General features: G+C 38.4%; 1 protein-coding gene across 1 annotated transcript in view; it reads left to right on the plus strand.

The window, feature by feature from the left end:
* Positions 1-14,182, plus strand: part of RHOBTB3 (Rho related BTB domain containing 3) — a 53,192-nt gene that overhangs the window by 16,528 nt on the left and 22,482 nt on the right. The window contains exons 5-7 of the mRNA XM_029942624.1: positions 1,469-1,580; positions 4,779-5,144; positions 12,203-12,315. Of these exons, the coding sequence (XP_029798484.1) occupies positions 1,469-1,580; positions 4,779-5,144; positions 12,203-12,315 (591 nt within the window). The remainder of the gene's footprint in view (positions 1-1,468; positions 1,581-4,778; positions 5,145-12,202; positions 12,316-14,182) is intronic.

Below are 14,182 nucleotides of genomic sequence, written 5' to 3' on the forward strand. Positions count from 1 at the left end.
ACATATGGCACAAGATGATGGAGCCAAGGGGGTATGCCCACCTGGAGCTAGGTAGCCCCTTCTAGACCTGCACCATCTAATATGGTAGCCATTAGCTACATGTGGCTGTTTATATTTAAATTAATTAAAGAAAATTCAGTTCCTCAGGTGAACTACCCACATTTTAGGTCCTCAGTAGCTACATGAGACTAATGGCTACTCTGTCGAATAGCACAGATATTACAGAGCATTTCCATCAATACAGAGCAGAAGGTTCTATTGTACAGTGTTGAAACCATGTTTCAAAACCCAGGACCCCAGAATTCTCTGACCAGTGACACTCAGTCTGTTTCTAAGGCCAAGGAGTATATTTCATATACTCCTAAGTGATACAACTTGAAAATATCCATAGAAACTACTCGTACAAATAGCTTGTTGTTGGATATATGAGAAGCGGGGATTTGTTTGCTCTGTTGCAATGGCATTTATTGGGTCCTGCGGGCATTTGGAGGCCCTTCTTAGCCCACAGAATCAACCCTACAAAATCAGGACTGCATGGTGCTTGGAGAATCCTGTGGAGTCCTCCTGAAGGTGGACTGCATTGCTAGTGTGTATGTCCCTTAGGTCTGAAAGGTGGTTGAAGGGTGACTGCTAATGAGGAATGGGGGAGGGGAGAGCAGAGTTTGAATGTGTAGGCATGGATGTCTCCTTATATGCATAAAGCTCCTTGAGACGTGGGATGGAGCAGAGGGTGAGAAAAGAAGGGGTAGTACCCGTGCCCAGGGGTTAGAGGACAGTTCTCCTGGGGCTACATGAAGCTCTGAGTCATCTCAGAATTTAAATCCAAACCTGGCCTTATAGCCTTTAAGAGGATACCTCGGCAAAGCATTATAGAACATATTTTACATAATCGTTTGTTTTCTTGATTTACGAAGTTTAAATATTTGTGTGTGTAGTACATGGACCGCTGTTTGTATTTTTGCCCCAAGCCTCACAGTGTCAAGGCCTAGGCTTGGAGCTATGCATGTGTATGTGGCTAGGATTTGTAATTTCTCATATAAAGGATGTATTTTAAAGTAATTTATTCAAGAAAAGAATAGAACATATGTAAACATCCCTAGTTGATACCAGCATCTGTGACATAGGCCATATCTGTCCTGCCTTGAATGTGTCTAGTATTAACTGCTGTGGTTGCCCACGAAACGGTTATTGACAGTCCCACAGTCGTCCTGCTGGGCTTTCTTGATTATTCAAGAGAATGAACAGTTCCTTCTTGAATGGATAGTTTATCTATGCTTAGACAAGGCATGGTCTGTTCTACCTGATACATTTTTTTAAAATAAAAAACTTGTTTACCAGTGTTTAGTAAAGTGTACATGTAGATGGTATGAGCATTTGAACATTTGGCAAATGGGATTTGGGGTACAAACAATCATGTCAGATACATAATTGTGTTTAAGCTTTACTTAAAATTTGATTCATGTTTTAGTTGGAGTATTTTATGATTCAAGCCTTAAATCAGAAGACAAGTGAAAAAATGAAGAAAAGGAAAATGAGCAGCTCGTTTCATGGAATTAGACCACCTCAGCTTGAACAACCAGGTGCATTTATTAACCAATGTCTACACATTCTATTGATATTTATTATCAATCACTTTATAAGTCTTAGAGCAATTGTTCCCAAATTTGAGTACGTTGAGGACTCACTGTTATTCAGTAAATCTGGGATGGGGCCTGGAATCTGCTTTTAAAAATAGTTTCCAGGTGATTCTGAAACAGGTGGCACTTGGACCACATTTTGAGGAATGCTGTTTTAAACTTAAGTCTTTAGATTATTTAAAAGGTAGTGTATGTGGTGAAGAGAGCTGTTCTAGATTAAAATCTAAGGGAAATAGCAAGCAAATGCAGTGTATAAACCTTGATTGGATACTTGTTCCATAAAAACCTCTGAAAGACTCTTAGGACAGTTGGGCAAAGTTTTTAATATGGACTGTGAAATGAGATGATAGGATGGAATTACTGTTAATTCTCCTATGTATGGTAATGGTTCTGTGGCTAATGGAAGTCTGTCCTTATTTTTTGGAAATGAATAAAGTATTTAGAGCTAAAGTATCCTGATGATTACAACTCACTTTTAAGTTGATCAGCAGTAGGAATGTTTAAGTGTGTGCCTATCTAGAGATAAGGCAAACATGACAAAAATTTTTTTTTAAGTTTATTTATCTGAGAGAAATAGAGACAGTGCCAGCACAGAGGGGGTAGAGAAAGGACAGAGAATCCCAAGCAAGCTCCACGCTGCCAGCGCAGAGCCTGACATATATAAACTATCAAACTATAAAACTATGAGATCATGACCTGAGCCGAAACCAAGAGTCAGAGGCTTAACCAACTGAGCTACCCAGATACCCCAAACATGACAAAATATTAATAATTGCAGATTCTAACTGAAGGACATGTATGTGCTTATAGTATCATTCTTTCAACTTTTTTGAATGTTTGAAAATTTTCATAACACAAGGTAAGAGGAAAATAAAGTTAAAAATAAATAAATATAATTTTTATCAAAATTAAATTTTATCAAAATTTTGCCCTTTTTTATGTTTATTTATTTATTTTGAGAGAGAGAGAGCATGCAGAAGCGTGAGAATGTAAGGGAGCACTGAGCAGGGGAGGGGCAGAGAGAGAGAGGGAGAGAGAGAATCCCAGTCCGGCTCTGTGCTGTCAGCGCAGAACACAGTGAGGGCCTCAGACTCACAAACTGTAAGACTGTGACCTCAGCCGAAATCAAGAGTCAGATGCTTAACTGACTGAGCCACCCAGATGCCCCCAAATTTTTGTCTAATTTTGTGATAGAAATAGAATAATAGTACTCTGTGAGATCCATTTGTTATGGATATTATTTTAAAAAGCACTTACTTGATAAGTATTTGTTAAATCAATATAAATTAAAAATCAAGAAAATAATAAATTAGAATGGCAAGTCAATTCTGGGTTTTTAAAAAACACAGATATATAAATCATGAGGGATACATATTTGCTTAGAACTTCCTGGCGTGAAAAGTGAGAGGAGACATTGTTATGTAGCAAGCCTGCTTCTCTAAATACTTTCTGGATGTGAAGATGGTGGAGAATAGTCAAATAAACAATGTACACAGATAGGTAAATTCTTCATTCTTATTATTCAAGGAGAGAAAACACAACAGTTCCTCTGAGAGAGCAAAGCATTTCATGCCATTTATCACTAAAAGAAATTTCTTATGTGGGTCCCCACTGGGGGCAGTAGGTGACCTAGTAGTAGACGGGGCATTCAGAAGTCTCCCGTCAGCAAGTGTCTGTCAGCAAACACAGCCTCAGTTCAGTGGGGCTTTTCCTTGTGCCCTTCTGTCAGGTATCACCCTGAACATTCGTTCTGGTTCTGACCTGTTCAAAGAATAGATCCTGGGGCGCCTGGGTGGCTCAGTCAGTTGAACGTCTGGCTTTGGCTCAGGTCATGATCTCGCAGTTCCTGGGTTCTAGCCCTACATCAGGTGCTGTGCTGACCGCTAGCTCAGAGCCTGGAAGCCTGTCTTCAGATTCTGTGTCTCCCTCTCTCTCGGACCCTCCCCTGCTCACGCTGTCTCTCTCTCTCTCTCTCTCTCTCTCTCTCTCTCTCTCTCTCTCTCTCTCAAAAATAAATAAAATATTTTTAAAAATTAAAAAAAAAAAGAACTTTTAAGGATAGATCCTGGGCTCTGGAGCATGTGGCTTTCGGACTGCTCTTAGCCACGAAGGGTCTGTGAAGGTGCCTTAGGCAGTGGAGAGAAGGAGTGGGGTATAGTTCAGGAAGAGCCTAGCCACCAAATTACCTTGTTCATAGACTGTAGATTTGCTTTAGAGGAAAAAATTGTTATTCCTAAAGGAGTTTGAATTCTACTCATTTAGAAGATTGCATATCCTTCAGGCAACGTTTTCCAGGTAACACTTTCCTCAGCTCAGCTTTGGATAAAAGCTAGACAGCAGACATTCTATAGTTCGAGTCTGTGACTAGGGTCTCGGGTGCGATCCTCTGTAGGGGTATCCTGAATTGACTAAGAGCTAATCTATCTTTGTTAGCGATCAGACTAGGAAATGGAAGATCACATCCTTTTTTTGGAAATTGGGGAGTCTAGCTAACATTCTATCTGAGGTGTGCTGAGGGGAAAAGGCTGGTTCTTGTTTTACCAGGAAGAAAAAAAATATTTAATTTTAGGATCAAAATAAAATGATCAAGATGGTTTCAGACACTGGAGTCCAAGACTCCAAGCCCTGACTTTGAGAGGTTGACATATTAAGTTTAATTTTAACAATTTCCTTTCCCTCCATTTCCAACCCTGAGAGGAAAATTACTTGAAATGTGAGGTTAGGGTCTTCAGAACTTATTCAGTAATTTGTTCGAATTTTTTTTTCTCAGGTGAAAGACTGAAAACTACCAGCATACTAAAATTCAGTATTCGTAGAAAATCTTATTTGGGGACACACAAATAGAAGTACTATTTTATTGCTGTTTATGACATTAGTACAATTTTCACTTGGACTATAAAAATTATAATATTTCTGTGACTATTAACTTAAGATAGTTCATTTACATATGTTTATAATTAGGCTAAGTTAAATAAAATGGCTGTTTCATGGGTCAGAATGGCCATATGTTGGCAATTTCATGTGGTTCAACTTAATAATATTAAAAAAGAATTCTTTCGTTGTGTTTAAAATGAACCTGAAATGTTTGGGTATATAGACCTAAAGAATAATTTATCATTTTTGTTTTCTTTTTTGAAATAGAGAAAATGCCTGTCTTAAAGGCTGAAGCATCACATTATAACTCGGACTTAAATAATTTGCTGTTTTGCTGCCAATGTGTGGACGTGGTCTTTTACAACCCAGATTTAAAAGAAGCTGCCGAGGCCCACAAGATTGTCCTCTGTGCCGTAAGCCATGTCTTCATGCTGCTTTTCAACGTGAAGAGTCCCGCTGACATTCAGGATTCCAGTATCATCCGTACCACCCAGGACCTCTTTGTTATAAACCGAGACCCTGCATTTCCAGGTGCTGGCCAGGAGTCTCCTGGCAACCCACCTCTACGTGTTGTTGTTAAAGATGCCCACTTCTGTTCTTGTTTATCAGACATTCTGCGCTTCATTTATTCAGGTACCTTGTTAAACGGTTCTGCTAGGTTCTTGTAAGCTTTTGAAGTGAAGTGTACCCGTGGTGCTCAGGTGTATTGGTTAGTTTCACATTTCTCTTCTTTCTACATCTAAGGTAAGGATTGTACATAAAAGAGTAATTACTTTATATCCAGGAATTGGCCCATAGTTTCCATCTTCCTTGTAAGTTTACTTGCCTTGGTTTTATACATCTAAAATGTGAAAACACAGGAATTTATTATCTAGTTTAAATTTAAAGAAACAAATTTTCATGAATAGAAAGTATGAATAGAAATGAATCTCTGCATCTTAAAACCTGGCCATTTATTCCCTTTTCTGTTTTGCTGTTAGATTTTGGAAGGAATTGAGAGAAATTAGCTGGGTGCTTATATTCAGTTTAGGAACTGGAAGCAGTATTTAAAGTTAGTTTAAACTGAGATCTGGTCAAGTTTATTTTATTTTTAAGTAATCTCTACACCCAATGTGGGGCTTAAACTCACAGCCCCAGCATCAAAAGTCGCATCCTGTACTGACTGAGCCAGCCAGGCGCCCCAACTTTGACTATTTTAGATTTTACTTTTTCCTTTTACTGTGCACTGAATCTTTTTAGGATTGAGCTAATCAGTTATTTTTCTTCTATTCCTTTTAAATACTATAGTAACTATATTTTAAAAAATAGACATTTTATTTGAGTCAATTTAGCCAATGAATTGAAGGTATCACATCTAAATGTCCCATATAAGAATGGATAAGAATTGATGTAAAATGATTACTTATTTTTTATTTTATTTATTTATTTTCAAGAGAGAGAGAGCATGTGTGCACACAAGCAGGGGAGGTGGGCAGAGGGAGAGGGAGAAAGAGAATCCCAAGCAGGTTCCATGCCCAGAGCAGAGGCTGATGTGGGGCTCAATGTAAGGCTTCTCACAACTGTGAGATCGTGACCTGAGGTGAAATCAAGAGTTGGACACTTAACCGACTGAGCTACCCAGGCGCTCCAGTGTAAAATGTTTTTTTAAAGTAAGCATCTAATTAAAATTTTTCTGAGAACTCTCTCTTCTTTAATTTTCCACTTGGAATTATGTGCTCATGAAATACTTAGTTCAGGTCATTCCTTTTCTGGAAATGTGTAGGGAGCAACGTTTATAATCTGTTTTTAGACTTCAAAATGAGGGGCAGATAAATTTGTAAAGGTTTGCAAATAAAGAAATAAAGTGTTATTTCATACTTGTAAGAAACTTTTGGATAGTCTTCAGTTGAAATAATTGGGAAATAATTGGTGTTAAAATAAAATTTTACTTTTTTTCATTTAGGCTGTGGTTATATAATTAAAAATTAATGGTTTCAAAAAGTCCAGTTGCAGCATGAAGATTTAAGTGGATTAAAATGTATGTGGCTGGCTGGCTCAATGTCAGTAGAGCATGCAACTCTTGATCTTAGGGTCATCAGTTTGAGTCCCATGTTGGGCGTAGAAATTGCATTTTAGAAAAGTTTTAAAAAATCTTGTATTTGTATATGCATATACTACATAGGAGTAGAATGATAATGATAAGTCTTAATTAAATCCATTGTTTAATGAACATTGGCTTGGAAGAGGCATAAATAACCACTCCTACAGAGCACAGTGCCTTCCAACATGGCAGGTTTTGTGTTGGGTGAATTAATGAGTAGACTCTAGTAGCTGTGAATCATCATATGAATAAACCACACTAGTTAAAGACTTCATTTACTACTACAGATTTTCATGTTTAAACTTGGAGTCTCACAGTTTAGAATTTAAGGCTAATTCTGAAAAACCAAAGTGTTTACATGAGAAAAGAAAAAAGTCTTTAACGATGTTCAGAGAACTATGAAGGAAGTGTTTGGCCTTGCTTTTCTATGATGTTACTGTTGAAATTATTCAGCAAGTTTACTGTAATATCTACTGAATACTTTCGAAGGCATATTAACACTTTGGAGTCAATTGTATCCTCTTCGATCAGGTAGCAGTAAAAGAGCCAGTTGTATCTCCAGCTATCTCCAAAAACCTCATAGGGAGTGATTTTTTTAAACAGCAAAATTAATACATGCAGATGGAAAAAAAAAAAGGGGAGGAAGAAAAGTTCTCTCCATCCCTCAGCCCCCTTATGTATTCATTCTGATGCTATTTGAAAGAAATTAATGTACTGGGAAATATGCATCTAGGAAAATATAATCTTTTGGAACTGCTATTTTCCAGGAACCACACAGTTTCCTATGGCTGGAGCGTAGTGTAGACGGTGAAGCCTTGCGGGAGACGAGGCTGCAAGCCAGGTGGAAGCTGTCCATAGAAGCTGTTCTAGAATTTTAGGCATGATCAGATTAGGCTTGGGCCAGCTCATCTCTGGTGATAGTTGGGATGGAATAGAGCAGGCAGGACATGAGTTCAGTAAGGAAGCTCCACTGCTCTGGAGATCAACCTCAGGAAGGTTGTTATTCTGATATTACATGGTTGGTACTTGTCCATCATTTGGACTGGTGCTTTTCAGACTTAATATGCATGCAGGTCAGCTGAGGATCTTGTTAATGTGTCTATTCTGATTCAGTAGGCCTCGGGGGTGAGGCTTAAGATTCTGCATTTCACACAGTCTCCCAGGTAATGCTAAGGCTTTGGACTATAAGCAACTGCAAAACCTGCTCTTGGAAGAACTGTGTGCCAGCCACAGCCAGGGGCTGAGAGCCTGGCATTCAGTCCAGTGTCCAGGGGAGGAGCTCACTTATCAGTCTGAGGTCCCCAAGTCAAAATGGGGTTGGCTGCACTGACTGATGTGAGCCCTTCGGAGCTGGAGTGGTCAGCGCTGTGTTGTAGCCCCTGCCCTCAGTTGTGGCAGGGAGTGCTTGCTAAGCTATAAGCCCTTGACTGATTCAGACACAGGGCTTCCTAACCTGACACCGAGCTGTTGCATTTCTTCTCTGTTCTCTCCTTGTATGTTGGAGCCCAGAGAAGAGGTGGTGTCAGGTAAGAGCTGGGCCACAGGTCGTTGACCTGGGGTGGCAGGGAGACCTTGATGTTTTGAGGAGAAGCAAAACTAAATGCTTCAGCAGGTACCTATTACTTATTCTTTATTTATGGAGTGTAACCTCTGACTCAAACAAAGGTTATATTATGTTTAAATTATGTTTAAAAAAACATTAAAGATGCATTTGTACAGTAAAATCAATTTTGAAAAATGGAGAAAATTTATTAAGAGAAAAAAATCAACGGAATTCCTATTTCAAATGCCTAAACACTTACTGATGTTTTATTTTATCCTCTGGTCTTTGTCCATACGTTGTTGTTTATTTAAATTTTTTTAACATTTATTCATTTTTGAGAAAGAGAGGGAAGACAGAGCGTGATTGGGGGAGGGGAAGAAAGAGGGAGACACAGAATCAGAAGCAGGCTTCAGTCTCTGAGCTGTCAGCACAGAGCCCGATGAAGGGCTCCAACTCAGAGACTGTGAGTGAGATCATGAGCCGAAGTTGGGTCACCGACTGAGCCACCCAGTCACCTCTGTTACTATTTATTTAGAAAATATTTTTTATCAAATCAAAGAAAAACTTTAAACCTACATTTTTTTTTTTGAGACTTTGTAAAGAGGACAGGCTCTGCTTATTTTTCTTGTGCTGTTGAGCATTTTAAAACTTTGGAACCGAGCACAAGTTTTAAGACCCAGTTATGCAATGGTTTTTTCACTGAAGCCCTGGCCAACCCGACAGTTACGTTCGGTGGGGGGACAGTGAAGACAGGAGCCATCTGTACGTGTGTCGGTTGGGCTGGTAATGTGGAGGCAGAACCCAAGACACAGCAAGCTCAGGAATATTTGCCCTGAGTAAACATGGACTGAAAAACTGAGGAGAGTCTTTTCTCTAAACGACATACTTCTTTCTAATCTTTAGGAATTTGACATTTTGTATGTTTTGCGTCACCATGGATATTTGGGTCCTCCTTTTAGGAAGGGTCTGTTTAATAGTCTGGTTAACAGAAGCCTTCGGTTTATTCTCCTATTCAGATGTCTAAATAAATAGACACAAGAAAAGTGTGTGCTTTGCATATGTTAATTTTTTGTTGGATAACAGCTAACACTGTATGTTGTATAAGTATTGAAAGACTAATACTCAAAGAGAAGGAGCGAGGCCGGCAGTTTCTGGGTCTTCATCAACCTAGAATCCTTTATTGGCATACAGTTCTGACATTCTCACAATACTTGATAGTCTTTATGCTTGCAAAGTTCTGACTCACACGGTTTCAGATGGTTAGGAATTGAAGTATATGTAAGGGCCTCAAGAATTTTTGCTCTGAGCTCTTCCTCCCACAGATGGCCCTTAGAATTTCACATCACTTACTGAAATGCTGCCAGAGTAAATGAATGTGTGGAAACGAGCCGTCATCTGCAGCTTGCCTAGAGTCCTCTAGCTCTTGGAAGTCCTCTGTGGTGTGCTCTTTTGTACACTGCCTAAACACAGCTTGTACGCACGAGTGTACCATGCTCTCTAAGAACCTAAGTCAATCAGTGCTCTGAGGGGTCAGCTAAATGGAAAATCCCAGTCCATTATGCCAGATGAATAATTTCTAGAGATCTGCTGTACAATGTCATGGTTATTGTTAACAATACTGTATACTTTATATTCTGTCAAAAGGATAGCTTTCATGTTCAGTGTTTTTACCACAATAAAAATAAAAAAGAAAATCACAATACAAGGATTATTAAGTTTTATTGGAACAAAATGTGTCCAAGATGACTTGATGAGCATTTCTAATTGTAAGAACAGCCCAATATTTAAAGTGCCCTGTGAACTATTCTTACTTTCATTTTTAGTTATTGGATCCTTCTGTGTCTATTCTCAAACAAATGAGTGGTCTATAAGGATTTACCTGCTATTAATCCCATGTATTTAGATTTATTCTTGCTTTCCTTAGATAATATTCTGAATGGAGACACTGTATAGGTATTCATTAGTTAATATAATTTATTTTTAAAAAGCTATCTGTGTTTTCCTTTAGCATGCGTGAGTATAGGCAATAAAAAATTACCCACTGTTCGCTGCATACCACTGATCCTGGGTTTTGGTAATGGATGAAATGTTCAAAAGAAGAGCTAGTGATGGTCAGCACTGAGTGCACTTTAAAATCAACTGGGGAGGCTTTTAAAATGATGTCTGGGCCCCAGCCCAGAAATTCTTATTTAATTGGTCTGGGAATGAGACTTCCTCAGTGATATTTTATAGAAGATCTACAGGTAAATGTAATATAAAGCAGTAGTTGAGAATCATTGGCATAGAATAAATCATTTTGAGCTGGGGTCTTGTTAGCTTTTCAGAGGTTCTTCTACTTCTGACATTTTAATATGGACTGTAATGTCTGTGTGTCTATGTGTGTTTCAGGAGAGACAGTTCAAAGAATTTATCAGATTTTAAAAGAGTATGTCACCTTAAATTTAAAAATTCTTAGTGCAGAAAAAATGAAAACAAAAAAACATGGACTTTTCTAGACAGCAAACCTTTGGAAATTTGAGGAGGAAGGGGAGCTGACAGTGAAGTCAGAAAAAGAGCATCAAAGGTAGGAAGAAGCAGTGATGTGCTGGAGCTGGCTGGCACCAGCCTGGGAGAGCCAATTGTGTTTGTTCCCAACTCCGTGCCCTCTGATGTCATGTCGATGGCCTGAGTGTGGTCATGCGGGAGTCTACACCACAGAGGTAGCAGATTGCCCTGGTCAGCCCTCTCCTTCCTGCGTCCCCTCTCCTCAGAGTACACTGCAGTAGTGCTGAGGGTCAGGTGAGAAGTCTAAAGATACTCAAAGGTGCCAAGTGCCGCAGAGCTCCACTGTAGGGATGCCTGAGAGCCGCTGGACTATCAGTTGACTCTTCAGAGCAGCTTTGGATCTGGTTGTTCAAGCTGGCTGTAATTGCCCAATCTCATTGGTTCAGTAAATGTTTATTATGTGCTTGCCCAGTCCCTAACGTCTACGAATGTGTCTAGCAAAGTTCTGGATACGTAAAGGGAAACATCAAAAGAAATAGACTGAGAGCAGATAGAAAAGGATTTCAAGTTACCTAGAGGTGAAATGAGTTCCTTAAAGTCACACCAGTAATGGCAGAGATAGATGCAGAGCCTGAGTCTCTCAACTATGCCCACCCTCACTACACCTTAGTGAACTGTATTTTAAGGAGTTAGGACTTTCTATAAGTTATAGATAGCTGGGATCATCTCTTCAATATCATCAGAATCATACTTTGGGAAACTTATTGGCATTGAGTACTGGGATCGATTCAATGTGGAGAGAGCCACGGAGGAGCAGATAGACTGGATAGGAGGCTGCTATAAGCCAAGCAAGAGAGTACTTAGAGAAAGGTGAACTTTTGCTGACCATCAAATGGGAGTTCTGTAAGATACAGAGGAAAGGGGCTGACAGTGTGAGACAGACATGAAATGAGTCTAGGAAAAGATAGTTTGGAAGTGGGTTGGGGACAAGGGGAGGAGGTACCAAGTGCAGTGATTTTGCTCCAATGCCATGGTCATATAGCTCATCAAGTTATTATTTACCTTTCTTCTTCAGGTTAGTTCTGTAGAGTTGACTACAGAACATCCTTATCTGACCCTGACAATGTGAGAGCCTTCTGAATGCCTTCTGTTCCTACAGCTTATTCTTCTACCTGATGGTAGCCGCTGCCCTCCCTCCATGATTAGTATGATTTAATTCGATCTTGAAAAAAACCCATCTGCTTTCTTACTTAGAGCAAGTAAATAATTGGAGTGTAGGAAGGACTACTTGATATTCTGGCCATTGCTGTCATTTTTAGCTGACTGTCTGTTATAAAGAGGTGGCAACTTTTCAGGGAAGAAGACTTCAGGTCTGGAGAAATACCTTAGGGGAAGGCAAACCGATTTTTTTTAAATGTGAGAACTGTTTAAATGTATTAGTGTAATTACAAGGATATATATTTGGTAAAGAAAAATTAAAAGCATATACAAATAAAAGAAGGAACAGTGATATCTAATAAGAGATTTACGTTCTGTACTTCCTGTTTTAACCTAAAAATCCAACATATATTAATTTGTTTACAGGTGCTTTTCAGTGGGAAGAATTGGAGGAAGATATCAGGAGGAAATTGAAAGATTCTGGCGATGTTTCAAATGTAATTGAGAAAGTGAAATGCATTTTGAAAACACCAGGAAAGGTAAAATTACATTATTGCAAATCAGTTTACATTGATTTCTCTGAATTTTAGCAGATATACTATGACAATAAAATAATGTTGAGTCATTAGAAGAGTCAATAGTATATAAATGTTTTTTTCTTGAGTATATCTTTGCCATTAAATATTTTAAACACAAGCTTGTATTATTTCTCAGTATCTCAGATTTTAATTCATATAAGAATTAAAATATCTGTGAATCCTGTCTTTAAAATGTTGACTTGCAAATTCCATTCTCTGAAACTTTCCCCTAGAGCTCTAGGAATATGCACTCTATGTCAAGAATGAAGTGCTGTTGAATTTGTCCAGTTACAGTTAAGCTTATTAAAGGGGATGCTTTCTCACTTCTCAGAATTTAAGTCCAAATAGTTTTCTGGAGCAAGGCAGTTTCTTTGTGGACCCTTTTCAAAAGTCCTGAGAAATCTTTTTGATCAGGTAGACAGTTAAGGATTTGTTTCTCATCTTGTATAGGCTTAAAATGTAAGTTAAATCAAAGGTTATAAAATGCAGACTTTGTATCAAGTCATAAACATGTTCATGTTAAAACTCTAGACAGTTAGACTGTAGAGTCTGAAGGGCTTTAAAAATAAATTTGTTTAGGGGCACCTGGGTGGCTCAGTCGGTTAAGTGTCCAGCTTCGGCTCAGGTCATGATCTCACGGTCCATGAGTTCGAGCCCCGCGTCGGGCTCTGTGCTGACAGCTAGCTCAGAGCCTGGTGCCTGCTTCGGATTCTGTGTCTCCCTCTCTCTCTGACCCTCCCCTGCTCGCACTGTCTCTGTCTCTCAAAAATAAATTAAAAACATTAAAAAAAATTTTTAAAAATAAATAAAAATAAGTTTGTTTAAGACAACTACATTATACAATTTAGCCGGTGTATTCTTATTTCAGATTCTGTGATAAACAAATTGGCTACAGTAGATAAAAAGATAAGTTATGTGCAATGCCTAGCAGAATATAGACATGTTAAATGTAAGAAAAAATATTCCTATCATTTTTTATACAGATGACTGTCAATTCTATAACCTAAGTTAATGATGTTTAAGTTAATATTTTATATTTAATATTTAAAAACTGTACTAGCTTTTACTGAAGATTCCTGACTTATTTAATTGGGCAAAAATTTTTAAACAAAGTATCATGGAATTAAGGAGTAAGAGTTCTCTTGTTTCAGAACACACTGAAGGTGGTGTATGGAAGCTGCCCAGGCCCGCAGGGTTACGGCCGAGGGGTAGCTCTCTTGCCGTCTGACCAAACTAAATAACGCCTTTGTAGAAATGTGCACATAAACCTGCATTCTGTGTTTCAAAAGTTCTCTAGGTTACTTGCTTATAGAACAGTAAAAATGTATGTTTATCGGTGTTCTTTCCAAATAACTATCCTTCTGGGGTTTTTTTTCTTCAAATTCAAGGCATGGATAACACAGAAATCTGTTTATACAGATTATCTATCTATCTATCTATCTGTTTTCTATCTCTACCCATTTATCTATCCATATATAATTTACATCTACATATTATTCATGATATATAGACTCACAACCTTTATATGAATGATTAGGAGAGAAGTGTTGCCTTTTGTTCTAAACCCAAGCCTTTCCTTGGTTTTGATTTTGAACACAGTCATTTTGAGTTCTGAGGTTAGAAAAAAAATGAATTCTTGTTGGGGAAGAAGAGTCTGGTGGCTATACAATTCCATATTTTGAACTAAATTTCCTCCTTTGCACAGGAGGAGAGAAGAGTTCTGTGCTTTCCTGGGGTAAGGGTCTCTCTCATTCCTTGAGTACAACACAGAGATATAATCCTGAATTAGGAATCAGGAAATGTATATTTAAATTGTTAGCTGGCCATG

The sequence above is a fragment of the Suricata suricatta genome, chromosome 6, assembly GCF_006229205.1.
Source record: "Suricata suricatta isolate VVHF042 chromosome 6, meerkat_22Aug2017_6uvM2_HiC, whole genome shotgun sequence".
Taxonomy (NCBI): Eukaryota; Metazoa; Chordata; class Mammalia; order Carnivora; family Herpestidae; genus Suricata; species Suricata suricatta.